At 27.3% G+C, this 1,089-nt stretch overlaps 1 protein-coding gene across 1 annotated transcript; it reads right to left on the bottom strand.

Moving 5' to 3' along the window:
• Positions 1 to 331: 331 nt before the first annotated feature.
• Positions 332 to 920, bottom strand: LOC111714852 (kelch-like protein 33; the record flags this gene model as incomplete). Its single annotated transcript, XM_023490065.1, is given in 2 exon segments — positions 332 to 481; positions 827 to 920. Coding segments are annotated over 2 exon segments (236 nt in total), but the record flags the coding sequence as incomplete, so codon positions are not given.
• Positions 921 to 1,089: the final 169 nt, after the last annotated feature.

Raw genomic sequence — 1,089 nt, 5'->3', positions numbered from 1 at the left:
TGTGGATCTAAGGGCATTGAGAGTTTGTGACAAGAAATCAATTCCTTTAATAGCAATTTTATTTATAAAGCACCAGACAAAGAGTGTGAGTATGAAATAAAAAAATGTTCAATGATTAATTTATCATTATTATTAAGATTATGAATATTTAATAATATTAGATTTGAATTTTTAAATTCATTGTATATTATTGTATGTATTTGTGAGAAGTATTTTCAAACTTATTTATCAATTAAAGAATGACACTATTAATATTAGAAAAAATCATGAAAAATGTAAAATAGAACATATTCAAATGTTTCAGTCTTCAGATATATTTTAGAAAGATTACCTTGCAGTTGGCATTGATGGAAGCTCTGCAATGAATCCCTCTTCAATACTGTAGACTTCTACAAGAGATAAGTCGCTGTTAGACCATCCTCCAAGAGAAAAGTAGCTGTTAGATTTACTATATCCTCCAAGCAGCAGAACTTGACTATCACTAGAATATAAAATGTTAAGAAATGTAAAAATAAATTAAAAATGCTGACAGTTTTATTTTTGATGATATTATCTATGATTCTGTTCATTTGTGCCAACTTTTGATATACAGTTTGTTTTAAATATTTACAGTTTGTCCTTTCAAAAAGGGGAATTTAGGAAAGTTAAACAATGTTTGTAATAAAGATGTAAGTAGATACATCTTACTAGATTTATTTTTGAAAACATGGTGGAAAATATTTGACAACAGCATATATTCTGTATAAGAATTCATCTTATTTCATCTTTATTGATTAATTATATGTGTGCACTTGTCATGATTAATATATATAAATAAAGTGTATACCTGATAGGAACAGCGCAGTGAGCAGATCTTGCAGATGTTAATTCATAGTTTTGAAGCTTCCAGGAGGATCCATCAAACACCTCCATGGTAGCAGTTAGCCTAGTAAACAAATATTTAATTTTAACTGAAACAGGTGAAGGGATTTAACTGAAGTATTCCAGTTTGTGAGAATGTGTATATAATAATTCAATATTTTAATTTAGAAACATCCATTTTTTTAATATCAAAGAAAGCTAGATGATCAATAAAGAACAAAAAGGTTT

Source organism: Eurytemora carolleeae, unplaced genomic scaffold (assembly GCF_000591075.1).
Source record: "Eurytemora carolleeae unplaced genomic scaffold, Eaff_2.0 scaffold1660, whole genome shotgun sequence".
Lineage (NCBI taxonomy): Eukaryota > Metazoa > Arthropoda > Copepoda > Calanoida > Temoridae > Eurytemora > Eurytemora carolleeae.
This window is presented reverse-complemented; position numbering and strand designations above follow the sequence as displayed.